Source organism: Pinus tabuliformis, chromosome 4_1 (genome assembly GCF_031772625.1).
Source record: "Pinus tabuliformis cultivar Carrire ecotype Pingquan chromosome 4_1, CPIR1, whole genome shotgun sequence".
Classification (NCBI taxonomy): Eukaryota; Viridiplantae; Streptophyta; class Pinopsida; order Pinales; family Pinaceae; genus Pinus; species Pinus tabuliformis.
In genome coordinates, this window is record NC_142303.1 from 557,960 (window position 1) to 574,109 (window position 16,150).

Here is a 16,150-nt window from a genome sequence, read left to right on the forward strand (position 1 = left end):
TCCCTCTGTCAATCCCCTACCTCCACCCCTCCTCTACATACTCCATCTCCTCTCCTCCACATTCCCTTCCTCCTCCCCCTCCTCTCTTACACCACACCTATAACTCCCCATCCTGCCCTGCCTGCTCATCCCCCTCCTCCTCTATCCCTTCCCCCTCCTACCATTCCCCACTCCTCCTACTCCTCCCCCATCACCTCCTATTCCCCCAACTCCTCCCCATCGCCTACCTCCCCATCCTCCCTCGCCTCCTCCTCCTCCACCTCTTCCTCCCCCACCTCCCCCTTTTTCCACCCCCTCCCCCTTGCCCCCAGCCTTTCCATCTTCCCTTGCCTCCTCCTCCTCCTCCTCCTCATGGCTCCTCCAACTCCTCCCCCTCTGCCTTGTCCTCCACCTCCTATAACTATGTCTCCCTTGCCTCCTCTGCCTCTTGCCCCTCTGCCACCCCCTCCCACTTCGCCTCCTCCCACTTTGCCTCCTCTTTCTTCGCCTCCTCCTCCTCCCTGCATCCTCTACCTCCCCCTTCACCTCCTCCCGCTTCACATCCTCTTCCTCGCCTTGCCCTCCCCACATACTCTACCTCCTCCTCACCTCACTTCCTCCCACAACTCCTCCTCCTCCTCCCCCTCCTCTACCCCTCTGCAACCTCCTCTGCCTCCCTTCCCTGCCTCGAACCCTCCTGTGACTCCTCCACCTCCTCCTCCTCCCACTCTCCTCCTCCTCCTCCGCCTCTTCCCCCCCTTCCTCTACCTCCCACTACGACCTAACCCCTCGCCCCTCACCTCCTCCTCCCCCCTGCCCCTCCCCTTCACCATCTCCTCCCCCTCCTCTACCCCTACATAGCCTCCTCCGCCTCCCTCTGTCAATCCCCTACCTCCACCCCTCCTCTACATACTCCACCTCCTCCTCCTCCCGCCCCGCCCCCCCCCCCCCCCCGCCGCCGCCCACTGCCTCCTCTCACTCGCTTCCTCCTCCTCCATCTCTTCCCACTCCTCTGCCTCGCCCTCCGACCGACCCCTCCTCCCCCAATCCTTCACCTTCCGCCTCCACCCCCTCCCCTCCTCCTCTCCTCGCCCTCCGACCGACCCCTCCTCCCCCAATCCTTCACCTTCCGCCTCCTACCCCCTCCCCTCCTCCTCTGCCTCCACCCCCTTTTCCTCCTCCACCTTGACCCCACTCCAATGACTCCTCCCCATCACCCGTCCTTCACCTGCCACCTCCTCCTACTCCTCCTCCCCCTCAACCTTCCCCACCCACTTCCGCCTCCCCCCTCCCTTCGCCTCCCTCTTCCACACTCCCCCACCTCCTCCGCCGCCCCCCACCTGGCCTCCTCCCACTCCTCCAACTCAACCCTCCTTCCACTTCGCCCCTTGCGACCTGCCCACCATATCCCCTCCACTTCCTCCCCCGTACCTTCTCCTCTGCCACCTCCTTTTCCCCCTCACCTTCCCCCACCCGCCGCCTCCTCCTCCACCCTCCCCATACTCCTACACTTCCTCCTCAACCTCTGCATATTTGCTCCACCTCATCCTCTCCTCCCCCTCCTCCACCCCCACACCCACCACCTCCTCCCACTCCCCCATGTGCTCCCCATCCCCAACCCCCGCACTTCATCCTCAACCTCTTCCCATTTCTTCCTCTATCATCTCATCCTCTCCTCCTCCTCCTAAGCCTCCTAAAAAAACATAAAAAGAAAAAATAATTACATATCATTTAATTTTTTTTATTTATAGTACTTAAAAATTTTCATATTTTCTCCTCCTCGTCATCCTTCTTAAAAAAGATAAAAAGAAAAGAAATTACATATTATGTGATTGTGTTTATTTATAATACTTACAAATTTTCATATTTCTTTCCGATAATAATTCACATATCAATACATAAATGATAATCCAACAAACAATCTGCATAAGGAAATTTCAATATAAATAATTAATTATGCAAAGAACAATTTAAGTAATAAAATTTATATAAATAATGTCAAACGTTGTTGAGTGAGAACAAAAAGAACTCAATGTTTATTGATAATATCCATAACTATCTAAAATCAATATATTAATTATATAAAATCTTTGAAAACCTAAATAAACCAAAAGCACAATTAGCATAGACAGAAATTCTAGAGAACCAAACATAGTTAACATACAAACACAAGAAACTTCTAAAAACCTCCAGTGGTCATAGACGTAAGTAAGATGGAACACCCACATTTTGTTTGATGTGGTCAAAAAAGGCTTCTTCGTCAATGGACCAAATCAAGTTTCCGAAATAGAAAATTACAATAAAAAACATAATACTAGTTGGTCATGGTCTTCAATACCTTCATTTTTAAGATGTATTTCTAATCTAATGGTGCATTAAGACAATGTATTAATTGATCACCATTATACAAACCTGTAGTGCTCTGTTTCGAAATTGTAACTAGCATAGCACAACACAAAAAGTACAGAACACCACAGTGTTTGGAAATTGTAACCATTCAGCTTTGGTTGTTATTTGTGTTTATATCTCAGAAGCAAATTTAATTTTCTAGTGATGAGTGAGGACTAACTGTGATTACTTGTGAGGAGAGACCAATATTGATAAGAAATTGCTAAGAATTTCAAATACGTGAAGTATAATGGGGCTATAAGCAGAAATAAATGTTATCAATATTACATAAAATAATTATAAACAAGACTTCCAAACAAGTGCTCAGCATTTCAAATATGTCAACAAAATTATCCATAAATAAAAAAATATAAATAGAACTTTAAAATAAGGATCGAAAAAAAAGCTTTACTGAATAATGTTAAAATAATTCGAATTGACAGAAATGAATTATTTGGAGTGAACAGAGTATTATTGGCAGGTTCATAGGAAGCAGTGCAACATTTCAAAATTTGCCCACACCCTTGCAACTTGAGGTGGGACAACAAAAAGAGAATCACACGGAAAGCCTTGGTTGAAAGTTTCCAAAGCGAAAGGTGGCAAACAATCCCTGATCGTTCAAAATTATCAAATGCTTTTTATGTGCATATTTTGAACCTAACAAATCTTTTGTTAATTTTTTTTAATGCCAGCCAAATTAAGAACGATTAAATATAGAGAGCCGGTATTTGAGAAAATTTACCAAATTATGAATCAAAAAAATAGTTATGGGGTTTTATGTAATCTCATATGTACAAGCTTATTTGGTCGTGGGTGAGATTGGATTAGACACTGAGCCTCTGCATCGGTATGGAGGGAGTCTGGGGGAGCTGGAGAGGATAAAGGGGTAGCCCAACAACTGAGCAGCCTCTGCATCAATATGGAGCTGGAGAGGATAAAGAGGTGACCCAACAACTGAGCAGCCTCTGCATCAATATGCAGGGTGTCTCGGGGGAGCTTGAGAGAATAAAGGGGTGACCCAACAGGTGAGCAACCTCGGCATCAATATGGAGGTTGATGCAGGGTGTCTCGGGGGAGCTTGAGAGAATAAAGGGGTGACCCAACAGGTGAGCAACCTCGGCATCAATATGGAGGGTGTCTGAGAGGGAGATGGAGAGGGTTGTCTTGGGGACAAATGGAGAGGATAAAGGGGTGACCCAAATAAAATCGATATGGTTCACATATGCCTATAGAGAAAACTCAAGCTATTAAATTACAAGTCCAACGTAACCGAGAAATTCAATATAAACCAAATATATTGAATCAAAATATAAAACCAGAAATTCAATCCGAGTGATATCGAAGGGCACTTCGAGACATACAAGCAGAGGTATCTATGTTATAGTTAGAGAGCGAGAGAATAGGCAGCAGGACCAGTGACGTTTGACTAATCGATTCCTGAACATCCGGAAGGGATACCCTCCAGAATCCAACCCCACCTCCTGAACCTACTCATTCTTGATCTTCCAGGCAAGGAATGAAAATGGTAACCAAATAACCGATATATTGGTAACCAAATAACTGATATATATTTTTGAATAATAGGTAGGTTTCAGGCTTCAACTATGACTGGTAAAAAAATATCACTGAATAGCATTCTGGGGGCCCTTGGATGTAAGATGCTTAATCTAGAAATAGCTAATGCAGATTGCATCAATAATTCAGTGCAATACCTGAGATAGCTAATGCAGAAACAACCCCTTATATTATTTACGAAACAGATAGGAAGATAAGGGAGAAGCTTACCCACTTTTACAAGAAATTGAATGCAATCTGAACAATCTCTTAATGACACATGCATTTGACGATGACTTTAAAACTGATTCAGCCAAGAAAATGTTGTGCTTACCTTCGAGGGATGAATCCACATTGATAGACATGATATTTTCAAGGGTTGTGGTGCTGCTGAAGCCCTTAGATTCAATGTCTACAAAGCAGGAATAATCTGGGAGAATGGCTACTGCATTGGGAGACGATGGGTAAAACAAATGATGTGACCGAGCAACCCTGCAGCGTAAGTCCATCGCTCGATAACGGAACACAAAAGCCAATTCTAGAGCAAGCACCGGCCTATGCACTATATACGAAGCTGTAATTATGCCCTTCAAAACCGGCGAAGGTAAGGGTCGCCGTTAACTCCATCTTTTAACAGCGAGCTCTCAGGAATTTCTCCTCCAGAAAAACGCTTCGACGCCGGCCATATTCAAAAGGCATGCCCGATTTCTCTCGCTTTCTGTAACATGGATTCAGATGATCTAATTTAAAAAGCCAAGAAAGCCCTTCACCATGGATGCTCAGGATTTAATTTTAAAAACCAAGAAAAATGGATACAGAGGATCCATATTCTAAATTAAAAAACCAAGAAACCACCTCACCACGGATGCAGAGGATCTGATTTAAAAAACCAATAAACCGCAAGCTCTGTGGAATAAAACTCTCCCGGTGGCCATTATTCGACAATGGTCACCGCCTAGATCCAACCATGATATTGTCCGGCCCTGTTTCTCTCCATTTATGCACGAAGTAGCGATCTATACTGCCGCCTCTCGCCAAGGATGTTGAGGATTTAATTTAAAAAACCAAACAACACTGAACATATCAGTTTATTTACAGTAATGGAACTATGCCAATGAATTTTCTGAAGGCAGAAATGATTGATTTCTCTGTCATTCAGCTAATCTATTTTGCAATCCACAACCCATAATCAGAGTGATCTAGTACCGGAATGCCTCATTTACCTGTCATCGAGTCAGATGCACATTTAACTGTGATCCCTGCGCAGAGTTGTTTTGATTCAATAATTGATTACGCTCCATGCCTCTTCCTTTTGCCTCTCAGGCAACACAAGCACGCCTCTGCCTCCACCTCTCACATAATACAAGCACACCAGCACACCAGACAGACAGACACACCAAGCAGATGACAGAAGCAGACATAACAACAGAGACCAAAACACATTACATAATACAAGCACACCAGACAGACAGACACACCAAGCAGATGACAGAAGCAGACATAACAACAGAGACCAAAACACATTCATATACAGACCCAATGCCAATGCCAATATCAATCCATAAATTTAATAGACTATTTAAGTAATCAACCTCCTTCAGTTGAGATAACATGTTCGATAAGAAACGCCACCTATCTCTCGCACTTTGCTATCACATGCAACCAATTTTACTAAGAGCGGAGGGCTAGGGCTGTCGCGCTGGTTATCTCGATGATGATGCCAATTCCGTTTGCAACTGGCGAATCAAATTATCTCTTAAATGATGCCAATACTTTTTGCAGCGGACGACTCGGATTATCTCTCAAATGTGGAAAGATACTCCAGCTTTTTTCACAGCTACACAACAAAAGCGCAATCCATGTCATCAAACCAAACCAAAATACTCTAGTTTTTTCATAGCTACACAACAAAAGCACAATCTATGTCATCTCGTTAAAAATAGTAATAACAGCACAATAGGAGTGGCGTTCGGAGGAGGAAACTCTAACAAAACCCTGACAAGGATTTAATCCTATAAAGTTTGCTAGTAAAAACTGAGCGATATTAAAAGGAAATAAAAGAGTAGAAGCTTTGTTCATAAAACAGTAAACCCTACCCATTTCTTAACTTATAAACTCATCAGCTGTAAAAACAAAATAACCTTCAAATAGAGATGCATCGTCACAAGTGAAAACGATCTCAAAAACTTAGCAGTATGCAATACAGCATAAGGAAATCATAATATTCTACAATGAGTAAATCAAGAATAGTAGCGTTCAAACAGTATCCGGAGAAATGCTTATAAGTCAATTTAAATAATAGAGAATGCACCTTGTGTGTAAAATTCAGAATAAGACTTTCGTAGAAGGAAACATGATAACAGTTATGACTTCAAGAAATACTGTGATTAAGGTCGTAAAATGTCCACGGCTTCCATACAAAGTCTATTAGAAAAAAAAAAAAAAAAAACATATAACTTATACAGAATGTCTACAAGGGCCAAGGTCGCTTGACAAGTCTCACTTCCAGAAAGGTGATTAAAAATACCAATAATTTACCGACAAAGAAATTACCAGGCTCTTGGCTAGAAATACATAACTACAACACTGTAGCCCAGAGAGCAACCTGAGTAGCAAGTCTGCGAAGAAGCTTCGTAAGGGTTTAGTGAGGCTTTAGAAGAGCCTTCCCCTCCGAGCAGTCGAATATAAAACAAACAATAACACGAAGCAGAGCACTCAGAACTCTATGAAAGAGAAGAGAAACCCTCATATGCCAAATGGGAAACACCTCGGACCATTGTTTACCTGGAAAACTTATGCACCAGTGACTGCCAGATTCTGCAAACCTCAAGGGATGGCACCAGAGAATTTCTCACATTCGAACCCGTCAAACCCTAAGAACAGAGGAAAAGAAAGTGATTAGTATCATGCAACCTGGTGTCGAAGAGAAATAAGGATAAGGAAAAAAAATAAAACATTAGATTTAAGAGAACTATACCACGGATATTGAATTGGGAGATGTCAACCGTTTACTGTTAAAAGAGTAGCTCCAGCTTTGATGGCTGGCCCCTGAGAAAGAGTTCCTGCTACTTCCGAAGAATCGGATAGAGGTGGGAGGAGTAAAGCTTGAACAGGAGCCAAGAGTTGGGGAAACGAATGAGCCAAATTCTAGCAACCCTGAATGAGTAAATCTGCTGAACAGATCATAGCCCTTGGATCTAAGAGCTGAGCGCACCATCGTTGATGGAAGGGAGAATCCCGAGGCGTCTAACTAAGAAGGGGTAGCTTGCTCGTGCCACAAAGCTGTGGAGCCGGAGTGAATGTTAATAAAAACGCAAACGAATAGTCCAAAGATAGTTAAGCCTTGGTTAAAATTAAATTCTTCACATCGGTCAGTTATGGGTATTTAATGCAGGTGCAGTACACATCGATAAGTGTTCCTTATAGCACGGATTATGTGTACAATAGTCGTATTAAAATATCAGGGTAAAGATTGAACAGTAAGATTTGAACTCCGACCAAAACCCAAGTAATCGATTTGTTTTTTTTTTTAATTGTTATATTTAATCCAATTTTTATTGACTAATGTTTAAGATGGAGGTATGACAATTTTGAATTTAATACACAATATAAATAGATCCTAATTTTAACAATAGGGGATATTTTATGTTAAAAATGGAAAATATAATAAATTTTATATAATAAAAAGAATATAAAACATTTCACTATTAAAAATAATAAATATGTTTTAAATAGATTTTTTACTAATATATCTAATATTAGAACAATAAAAACAATTAAATGAGAAAAAACTAATATAATTTCATTACAATTTTATTTAATAAAATATTAAAGTTCACTAAATTAATATCATGCAATATAAAGATCTCGTGAAAGAAATCTCTTCAATTTTGAAAGAAAACTACATTAATTTCATTATGATGTTATTTATTAAAATAATAAATTTTAGTAAAATAATAATATGCAACCTGAAAATCTAGTGGGAAAACTCTTTTCAATTTTAGAAAAGTTTTAAAAGAATTCAATTAAATTTTACAATTATGATAAAAATATATTTATAATAAAGAAAATATAATATATAAAAATATAAATATAAAATATAAAAAAAAAAAAAAAATTAAGCTATAATATAGGTTGAATAAATTAAGATATTAATAATTAAAATAATGAATATATTACCTTATTGAAACAGGTTGCAACAAAATTCAAGAATATTAAAATTGTACATATCCTAACAAAAAAAAATGCATGGCATAATCATCGTCATGCTTCTAGTGGTCTTGGGGAAGACCCACTTGATGGAAACTCAATCCTTAAAATGTCAAATTTGTTGGTAATTCTTTATATTACCAACAAATACCTACTCGCATATCTCTATATATAAAATTAAAGTTTGTTACCATTGCTCCAAATTCCAACAGATCAGTTAGATATCTGACTATATAAAATTAGAACTTTGTTACATTAATACTTTCCTCCAAATTTATGTGAGTTTGTTAGTGACAAGTCTGATTTTTTTGGGTTCCAGTATTAACAATATTTTAGTGTGGAGTGGAATTATAATAGGGGCGTGTTTGGGAAGAAATTTCATAGAAAATATTATAATATTATAATGAGTTATTTTTATTTATTTTAATCAAGATCTCTATGGTTAGGTTAGATCAACATGGTCAACTAATGTCTTTAATGTTGAATAATTTCAAACATAATGATAAAAAAATGTCTTTATGGTCATCCATGATCAACCATGGTCAACCATGATTATACCATGGTTGAATATGGTCAAACATGGTTGAATATCGTCGACCATGATCAAGGTCTCTATGGTTGAATGCGGTTAACCTTGATTAATCATGCTCATCTTCGGTTAACCATAATCAACCTAGAACATTCCATGCTCTATCGACTCTTAATGCCTAACCATTGTCAACCATGGTTAGAATGGCCGAACATGGTGATCCAAAGTATTTATGGTTGAATATGGTGAACCATAATGGTTAATCAATATTGTTGTGGTTGAATATGGTCAATAATGGTTAACCATCTTCATCCATGGTCAACCCCATTAACCACATCAACCATTAATGTAACATTTCTCATTGTCATTAGTGTAAGTGTTCGATACCTAATCCTCTATGGGTTGGTGGGGAATGTGAATAGCCACTAGAGTCCAAGAGACCTTGGAATATGGAATCTAATGATCACTCCAATGTACTATAAATGTATATCATGTCAATAATATATGCAACTCAATGTTTATCAGCCATATTCTACCTCTGCCATGTATGTGTTTAACATGGTATCAAAGTGGGCGTTCTCTTGCTTTGCTTCATTTTGAGCCAATGATGTTGCGATTTCTATGTGCATGAAAGTTCGGCTATGAGTCCTGCATTTGATGAATATCCTATCAACTATATTTTAGTTGTATTCTCTGCCTTAGTAACTCGCATTTGATGAATATCCTATCAGTTATATTTTAGTTGCATTCTCTGCGTTAGTAACTCCTTCTTGACACTCTGTCCATTCTAACCATATGATTTATGATGCTCCATCCACTCGAAGGCCCTGAAATCTATGCATCACTTATACACATAACGTTCTAGCCTCCATACCCACATCATTGTTTGCTAGTGTGTTTGTTGAACTCTGTTGGATGCCTGTGTATTGAGCCAAGTCCTTCTTATCGATTCATTAATTAAGAACTTGTCTGGCTGCTAGTCACCATGGCAGTCATTATGGCACCGAAAATTTTAATTAGATAGAGCACTGATAATTGACCAATGAAAGTCGCCATCACTTCAAAGATGAGCACCAAATAAATGCATATATGCTGGGAGAAGGAGGTCCATGCTCTGAACAGCTCACCCATTAGCCCCATGGGTATGATCAAAAGGGGTAGCCCAACTACCGTTGAACATAACAAAATTTCCATATGTGAAGTGGCTAGATTAATTTTCAAATATTGCCTCCTGTAAAATCCCAACGAAAGAATCCATTAGAAGAGCTCCATAGACCATTATCACTCCCAAAACATTGAAATTCGGGGACATCTAAGCATCTGCGAGCGTGAAAATGATTAAAAAAACTATGATAAGTACATCAGAAACATATTCATGTATAAGATACTTCCGCCTAAGCCCACGTATACAATATCCCATCACTATCGCCGGTCTATTCAAAAGTTCTTTGAAGGGTCATACATTTAACTAAGTTTAACCTTTGGGTTGATTGTGAATGAACTACCTTGATGGTTTACATAGCAACTTTAGAGCCACGGCGGTTTATAAAGCGCTTTTAGATTGTTCCAAACATTATATTAAATATTGTACAAAGTGTGTGAAAGGAGAAACTATGGGAGATCTTTTGGTAATATCTATAGGAAGAGAATAGTTGACAAATCTTATAGGGTATTGTCTACGATGTTTAAAAAATATATATTCAAACATCCATCCAAAGTATGGCAAGCATGTTCAAATGTCTGTGACCTATGCGTTGACACATATTCCTATGCATTGGTGTTTCATTCATATAGTTGAACAATCATTCATTGTCATATGCTAGTGTTGTCATATTCTTTGAAGACTGTATTGGTATACATATTATTGATTGAACTAGCTAATAAGTTTAATTTCATAGCATATCAAGATTCATTGAAGAGTGTGTAGAGAATCCTTTCAAAGAAAAGGTTGTAAGTTGCAGCTACTGTAGAAAAAGGAGGGTTTTGTGCAATTTCTAGCTTAAGATATTGTTTATAAGGTTGGAGAAAATGGTTAGACTTGATGATACATTAGAGTTGCTAGATACTCTAATTTATTCCATTGTTGATTAGATGGTCCAAATCACTATGGACACTCTCTCCAATATTTGAACTTGTTTACAAAATGAAAAACAAAACATTGACTTTTTGCAGCTTGAATCTCAGCTCCAACTAGCAGAATAACAACAATGGAGTCATCATTATGAATCTATTCCTATTCAGAAAATTGAGACAGACTCCTATGAGCTGCCATAAAATAATCATATCAATGAGATTAATATTTATTTATATGAAGTACCCATCTCAAGGTCAGAGTTAAATGCAGAAGCAGAAATTTAACATACGCTTACCAAGCCCATCATCATACCTTCGGAAGAGCTTGCCCATAAAAAGCATAGAACATGTCTTGGATATGATAAGGAGGTTTCCTTTCGCATTCTAGATTACTCAAAGCCCATCTAGTTTCAGAGTGTTGGATTCCTTCATGATTGTTCACCTTCACTTTTTCCAGATTATGCTCCCCACATTTGCAGCCAAAAGTTGTTAAATGCCAACACTGTGACTGAGTTGGCCATATGAAATATTATTCTTTTGATCTTCATCCATGTCAGAACTATCATAAAACCACTCATTCTTCAAACAAATGCTTCAAAAACAAGCCTCCTAAAAGAACAAAGATTCATATTGGATGGATCAATTCTTGGCAATGGGCTTCAATAGCCAAGAATATATTTCATTCATATGTTAGAACATGTTCTAGAGTATTGAAAAATCTTGTAGTTGAGTTTTCTCCATCATCTCACCTTTTATCTCACACGAGGGAAGTGATGGTCATCTTCAAATCCACATCAAGCGAGCCCGATCCACAACCTACCATACTAGATTCAGAGTTGTGGCCAGAGACAAAGCTGCCCCTAAGCATGCCTTTGGTTGATGATCATCCTTAAACCATCTATAAGGGCTTGAGACATCTCTTCAAAATAATTGAGGACACTTCCTCCAGTAGAAGACTTCAGCTTCTTGCCAGTTTTGGAAGAATTCCAGGAATTTCATTAAGCATTCTAGAGTTGTTGGTCATCCTTAAGCCATCACAAGTTGAGACCTCCCTTTTTACGTGTGGTGAGACCCCCCATTCAAGGTTGAAGGTCTCCCTCTTCAAAACATGAGGAGAACTTCCTCTAGTAGAAGAAGTCAATTCATGCCATATTTGGAAGAGTTCTTGGAACTGCACTAAGTGTTCCAGTGTTAGTGCTCATCCTTAAACCACCCCCCTTATACCAACATTCCAGAGAGCACATTTAGCCTAGTCCTGCCATCCACTTTTGCACATTTTCTATTACAACTCTTTTCTTGGACTCATACATGCCCCTTCATATTAAGGGGGGAATGTTGGACACCTAATCCTCTATGGGTTGGTGTGGAAGGTGAAAAACCACTGGATTACAAGAGACCTTGGAATATGGAATCCAATGGTCAATCCAATGTACTATAAATGTATATCATGCCAATAATATATGCAACTCAATGACTATCATTCATATTCTGCCTCCGCCATGTATATTTTTAACAGTAAGCTTGATGATAGTCAATTTCATCAACCTTGACCAACCTCATACAACCTCACCAACCATGGTCAACCATGGTCAAGAAATACACCATACACATTTCGGTTGTAACTACAACCACATTTACTAATAGGGTTAAAATAAATATATTGACGACATTTTCCAACTTTTTATGTCTATCGAAGTATGCAAGGACATTGATTGGCGTATATTGACCACATCAGTGAATGTGGTTGTGATGTTTTTATATAGTTATGAAATCATTAAAAATGATAGAGCAAATAAAAAAACATTAATAAATTAGAATTTTAAAATTAACGCCAATACACCAAATTATATTTTCATAATAGAAGCATGTGTTTCCCATTTGATAGGATGGTTACGTCTACTTACTGAATATAAAATAATGAGATAAACAAAATGGAAGAGGAGATATTTCCTAATATTGCTTGAAAATTCACTCAAAACCACTTGGTAGCTCAAACCTCTAAGGCACAAAGATGTAAGTCTTGGCTAAATTGTTGAAAACTAAAGGGAAGCGTCATTGTATAGAATAATGATAACATTGAAATTATTGTTACTTCAAATTTAGGGAGAAATTATGGTGATATAAAAAAAGAAAAAGAAAAAATAGTATAATGTACTCCACCCAAAAATTTTCAGAATTTTTTTTGTTTTATTTTTATTTATTTGTTTCTATGTTTTCTTGTAGGCATTCTTACTTAATTCATTATTGTCAATATGTGCATTTCCTTACATTATTTTTTCTTAAATAGTTAAGTGTATAGCATGCTTGTGTACTTTGTGTTCACATTGCTACCTCAAAATCATTTTTATTTTCCTCTTAAGCAAGTGGAATTTATTGGACACCATATTTTAATAAAAAAAATTGTTCCATTGTAAAACATCTGATTAAAGTTAATAAGGTGGATATTCCACCCTACCACTGTATCTTGTAAAAATAATTAATGTTGGTCCATGCACATTGCATCATGGAGGGTTTATTACCTAGGTGATGAACATGTAAAAACCTTTGGTTATTTTTTTGGATAAAATGTTTATAAACATTTAGAAACTCATGGCCATGGCTTTGAAAGTGAACATATATTTCCATCACACCATTTATCATTCTTATGCATTGACTTTGAAGCACCTCCACCACACTATGCCATTCCATATGGATAATGGCAATGTGGCTATGATTGCTTTAATGGGAATCGGTGTGCCTATGTGATGTGTCAGATAGGGACAACATAAATTAAGCTTTGAGACCCAACGATGGGAAATCCCTCAACAAAATACTAGGGTTACTACCCCCTTCATTGTCTCCTTCACCATTCACATTGTTGGGTTTGGGAGCTAAGTTATATGTAAGTTCGATCAGGGTTTTCTCTTCTTGGTTTCTCATATCATTTTGCATCATATACAATTCTTTCCTTTGATCCCATACCTATCCTCCCCAAGGTATACTGGTTTAGCTAAAGAATATGGTGGTTTGAAGTGGTTTAATATCTTATTATTAGATGTGACTATGAGGTTGCTAACATGTAACTGTTATCCTTAAATCTCACTGATCTGACAGTTATTTTGTTCTTTTCTTAGAATAATTTATTTCTCACAGCTTTAAAGAGTTTATATCTAATAGATTTTAAATTTCTATGCGTGGGTTCGAGAAAATAGAAAAGGGTACCAGTCTTCCACTTAGTGATTCAAGGTTTTCCACATTTCTGTTAATAGGATTTTTGACCTTTATTGCGAAATTTTGTCTAGAGAGAATATTTTCATTTCCAGCTTTAGGGTCTCTCACAAAACTTTTCCATGTGAGTGTTTTCCTGAGGTAAGAAAATCCGTTCTTATTTCTCTCTTTAATTTCCTTATGTTTGACGTGGTTACTCTCCTGTTTTTCATTTGGGTTTTTATTTTTACTTTTCATTGGATTTGTGAATTTTTTGGATCGACATTTCCATTTATGCCTATTTGCTACTATGGTGTATTCAGTAACTTCATATGTCAATTATCTTTATCCTAGTTTTCTACCATGGCTTCTTCGTTGTTCAAATCACTTCATATAATTTATTAATGAAATAAAAATCACCATCGTAAAAACCTATGATAATATAAATGTTTGATCATTGGCTAGTAGATGTTGCAATGGGATAGTCTCCAAATTTTCAAATACTATTGGATGCTTTACTTGAGAATAAACTGTGCGAAGTATACAATTGATTTCGCATCTCAACCTAGCCCATGTCAAAAATTCATGCATGCATACCCTGAATGGCACATGTTTCTTCCATCACATAAATCTTTAGACTGAAATGAATAAGAGAAATAAATATTTTGTTGAAATAGTAAGGATATAAAGAAAAAATACAGAGAACCATGAATATAGAACTAATGAGTTATCTCGATTGAAGTGGCATTGAGGCTATCCCCGGGGAATATTGATAGTTAAATTTTAGAATTAGATTTGATCCCTATCAAGTTATAAATATAGACTTCAAATTTTATGTAATAAGAAAAGCTAATTTTTTTTTAATTCCCATATTATTATTTTTTTTTAAATTACATTCAAATCTCCACTTCAAAATTTTATTTATCATTTATATATTTAAAAATTGATGGTTACAAATATGAAGATTCAATCATAAAACAATGCATTTATAATAAATACTCCACCTCTTTTACCAAGTAACTCTTCAAAGCAGGTGCTTCTTTTTTAATATTCAGATATGTTATATTATGCTATTAAATTTAGGCATCCTTTATCGAGACAGAGGATTTGGCCAGACTACCAAAAGTGGCCAGAATCTAGGCAAAACAAACTCAAGAAATCTTGCAGTAGAAGTGTTTTAATCATGTTTTTGATGGTGGAAATTGATTCAGGGCCATAAAAAACCTCTAGGGCACCCAAAATCTTGAAGTATCTTGAAGTTTGACAACTATAATGTGGGTTTAAAAAAATCCGTGCGAGATTTTATCAAATATTGCTTTTAGATCAAAAAAGCACTCAGATTAGACTATTGCATTAAATTTTTTTATAAATATTTTTTTATAAATTTAATTATAATATTTTTAAAATGAAGAGCATTTGTTTTGAAAATATTTTGAGTATAAGATTTATTTATTTAGAGTATAACATTTATTTATTTAGAATATAACATTTACTTATATATATTTTTAAATGTTTTATAATTTTGATGACATTATTTTCAATAAAATATAAAAATGATTTTTAATTAAATGAGTTTTTTAGTTTGAATTTAAGCCAATATGCCATCCATTTAATAATAGGATGTATCAAAGAAGTTTTTATGGATTGTTAAATACATAAAACTACAATTTCATAATTCTATTTGAACTTGATACATAAAACTACAATTTACTAATTAGAAACGTAAGTAAGTGTAATAATTCAATTTTAAAAATGACAATAAAATATTTTATTGTAAATTTATTTTTACTTTTAATAGGTTTTAAACTTTTTTCAACTATTTTGTAATTAACTTAAACAAATTTACGTATAATTTCATAACTTACATATTACTTTTAATTTAAAGCTATTTTTTTATTTAAAATAAATATTATTATAATATTTTTATTACTAGTCTTTTTTTCCGGGGAAAATAGAGTTCGTAATTTCTATTAAAAAAGAGATAATAGAGATTACATGTTGTAGATGCCAAGGCATATGCAGAAGTGTGGCATAAAACCACTTACAATAACCAATACTTCAGGGAAGTATGCAGATAAAGCCCTCGGACAGGGCATCCAGAAACAGGGTATGTAAACCCCAACAGGAGTGTACGCCTACCCAACAAGCTAATAACTAATAATAACAGTAAATAAACGTTGACTCAAAAACCCTCAAAACAGGGCAGCAAGAGGAATGGATTTGTATACCTCA

The 16,150-nt window shown here is 37.0% G+C and overlaps 1 protein-coding gene across 3 annotated transcripts; it reads right to left on the reverse strand.

Moving 5' to 3' along the window:
- Positions 1-4,226: 4,226 nt before the first annotated feature.
- Positions 4,227-7,238, reverse strand: LOC149173952 (uncharacterized). Of its 3 annotated transcripts, none has more exons than XM_089422496.1 (5): positions 6,899-7,238; positions 6,706-6,794; positions 5,145-5,758; positions 4,782-4,942; positions 4,227-4,639 (listed from the first exon to the last, which is right to left on the reverse strand). In XM_089422496.1, exons 1-3 carry the CDS (start codon positions 7,136-7,138, stop codon positions 5,671-5,673), a joined length of 417 nt encoding a protein of 138 aa, XP_089278622.1. In that variant the 5' UTR covers positions 7,139-7,238; the 3' UTR covers positions 4,227-4,639; positions 4,782-4,942; positions 5,145-5,670. The 3 variants fall into 3 exon arrangements, with proteins under 3 accessions (XP_089278622.1, XP_089278620.1, XP_089278619.1); XM_089422494.1 differs by having other exon boundaries at positions 4,782-4,995; XM_089422493.1 differs by having other exon boundaries at positions 4,782-5,758.
- Positions 7,239-16,150: the final 8,912 nt, after the last annotated feature.

Coding starts and splice junctions, on each gene's coding strand:
- LOC149173952 (XM_089422496.1), bottom strand. CDS start 7,138: ATGGTGCGCTCAGCTCTTAGATCCAAGGGCTATGATCTGTTCAGCAGA. Junction 6,795..6,898: donor CTCCCAATTCAATATCCGTG/GTATAGTTCTCT, acceptor CTCTGTTCTTAG/GGTTTGACGGGTTCGAATGT. Junction 5,759..6,705: donor CTGGTGCATAAGTTTTCCAG/GTAAACAATGGT, acceptor TTTGTTGTGTAG/CTGTGAAAAAAGCTGGAGTA.